The sequence below is a fragment of the Electrophorus electricus genome, chromosome 2 (genome assembly GCF_041902795.1).
Source record: "Electrophorus electricus isolate QZ-2024a chromosome 2, ASM4190279v1, whole genome shotgun sequence".
NCBI classification, from domain to species: Eukaryota; Metazoa; Chordata; class Actinopteri; order Gymnotiformes; family Gymnotidae; genus Electrophorus; species Electrophorus electricus.
Genome location: NC_137498.1, coordinates 3,720,001 through 3,722,500, shown reverse-complemented (window position 1 = coordinate 3,722,500; position 2,500 = coordinate 3,720,001). Strand labels below are relative to the sequence as shown.

At 50.2% G+C, this 2,500-nt stretch overlaps 1 protein-coding gene across 1 annotated transcript in view; it reads right to left on the bottom strand.

Annotated features, from left to right (window-relative positions):
* dnmt3aa (DNA (cytosine-5-)-methyltransferase 3 alpha a) overlaps positions 1–2,500 on the bottom strand; it is a 48,310-nt gene that overhangs the window by 5,785 nt on the left and 40,025 nt on the right. The window contains 2 exon segments of the mRNA XM_081695424.1: positions 1,180–1,363; positions 1,945–2,057. Of these exon segments, the coding sequence (XP_081551550.1) occupies positions 1,180–1,363; positions 1,945–2,057 (297 nt within the window).

The following is a 2,500-nucleotide window of genomic DNA, read 5'->3' as shown; positions in this document are numbered from 1 at the left end:
CGTCGCTGCAAGCTCACATTACAGGCTACGTCGATCGACTGGTTTTTTTAAGTGAATGATGGAGAACTGTTCATTGGCCAGGTTGAGAGATTGGAAAATCAGACAGACGTCTAGCGTTAGATGTTTCCATGGCTACAAAAGTGACACACACACAGATTTGTGTGACCACACAAAATAGACCACAAGGAGGCCAAAAAAACTGGATTTGAGTCACTTAAGGTTGGCAATGTGAACACACTGAAAGTGAGACAGGTCTGAGGGACGAAGCGTCTCTCTCGAAAGTGAGACAGGTCTGAGGGACGAAGCGTCTCTCTCAAAAGTGAGACAGGTCTGAGGGACGAAGCGTCTCTCTCGAAAGTGAGACAGGTCTGTGGGACGAAGCGTCTTTCTCGAAAGTGAGACAGGTCTGAGGGACGAAGCGTCTCTCTCGAAAGTGAGACAGGTCCGTGGGACGAAGCGTCTCTCTCGAAAGTGAGACAGGTCTGTGGGACGAAGCGTCTCTCTCGAAAGTGAGACAGGTCTGTGGGACGAAGCGTCTTTCTCGAAAGTGAGACAGGTCTGAGGGACGAAGCGTCTCTCTCGAAAGTGAGACAGGTCTGTGGGACGAAGCGTCTCTCTCGAAAGTGAGACAGGTCTGTGGGACGAAGCGTCTCTCTCGAAAGTGAGACAGGTCTGAGGGACGAAGCGTCTCTCTCGAAAGTGAGACAGGTCTGAGGGACGAAGCGTCTCTCTCAAAAGTGAGACAGGTCTGAGGGACGAAGCGTCTCTCTCGAAAGTGAGACAGGTCTGTGGGACGAAGCGTCTTTCTCGAAAGTGAGACAGGTCTGAGGGACGAAGCGTCTCTCTCGAAAGTGAGACAGGTCTGTGGGACGAAGCGTCTCTCTCGAAAGTGAGACAGGTCTGTGGGACGAAGCGTCTCTCTCGAAAGTGAGACAGGTCTGTGGGACGAAGCGTCTTTCTCGAAAGTGAGACAGGTCTGAGGGACGAAGCGTCTCTCTCGAAAGTGAGACAGGTCTGTGGGACGAAGCGTCTCTCTCGAAAGTGAGACAGGTCTGAGGGACGAAGCGTCTCTCTCGAAAGTGAGACAGGTCTGAGGGACGAAGCGTCTCTCTCGAAAGTGAGACAGGTCTGAGGGACGAAGCGTCTCTCTCGAAAGTGAGACAGGTCTGAGGGACTTACAAAGTCCTGGTCGTGGTTGTTGGCAAAGAACAGCTGCAGTCGTGATGTCCAGTCGTCACGGCGACGGAGCAGCCCGAACACCGTGCGGCTGCCGCACATGTAGCAATTCCACGGGTCTTCCTTTATAGCAGCCTGCGCAGAGCCCGTCCCTACCAACAGGTCCACACACTCCACACAGAAGCACCTGCGCACACACACACACACACACAAACATAAAAAATAAAATACACATATAAGCATGAATGTATCAAAGTCCATTTAGGGCAAAATATTTCAGTGAAACATGCGCGCGCGCACCCACACACACACACACACACACCCACACAAACATATGACACACATCCTACTTTCATAGAGGTGTGTTACCTTACCCCTATACAAACACACATCCTGCTTACACTTGTGTATGATAACTTACGCTGGCTTGTCTGGTCGAACACTTGCACACGCATTGCTTTACGCATACTCATGCTGTTATAGTTAGCACTAAGTGTGTGTGTGTGTGTGTGTGTGTGTGTGTGTGTGTGTGTGTGTGTGTCAGTGCACTCATCAGCGCACACACACACAGTGAAGTCATCTTGGTGTCGACAGAACCCTCGTCAACACCTACAAGGCTAAGTTATCATGGGCTAACGCAAGTAGCATGTGTGTTTGTGTATAACAGTTAACATATCTATGTGTAAACAGTAGCGCGCGCACGCACACACACACACACACACACACACACACACACACACACACACACACACACACACACACACACACCTGCAGCAGTTGTTGTTTCCACACATAAGAACCTCTCTCCCTCCACAGCAGATGGTGCAATAGGACTGATAGCCATCATCGTCATACTGGTATGCACACTCCAGGAAGCAGTTCTGCATGTGGTGCAAACACTTCCTGAGTCACAGGGTCACTCCGGGTAAAAGCTAAGCTTCTGCAAAACCACGCGCGTGCGTGCATGTGTGTGTAAGTGAGCATGTGTTAGTCTCTATGCGTGTACTTTTGAGCATATGTCAATGTCAATGTGTGTGGTCATGTGACAGTATGTGACCATCTGTGTGTGTGTGTGTACATGTGCACAAGTATGTAAGTATGTGTGTGGACGTAAAGGAGTTTTGTCTGTGTGTGAGCGAGTGTGTCAACGTGTGTGTGTGTGTGTGTGTGTGTGAGTGTGTGTGTGTGTGAGTGTGTGTGTGTGTGTGAGTGTGTGTGTGTGTGTGTGTGTGAGTGTGTGTGTGTGTGTGTGAGTGTGTGTGTGTGTGTGTGTGTGTGAGAGTGTGTGTGTGTGTGTGAGTGTGTGTGTGTGAGTGTGTGTGTG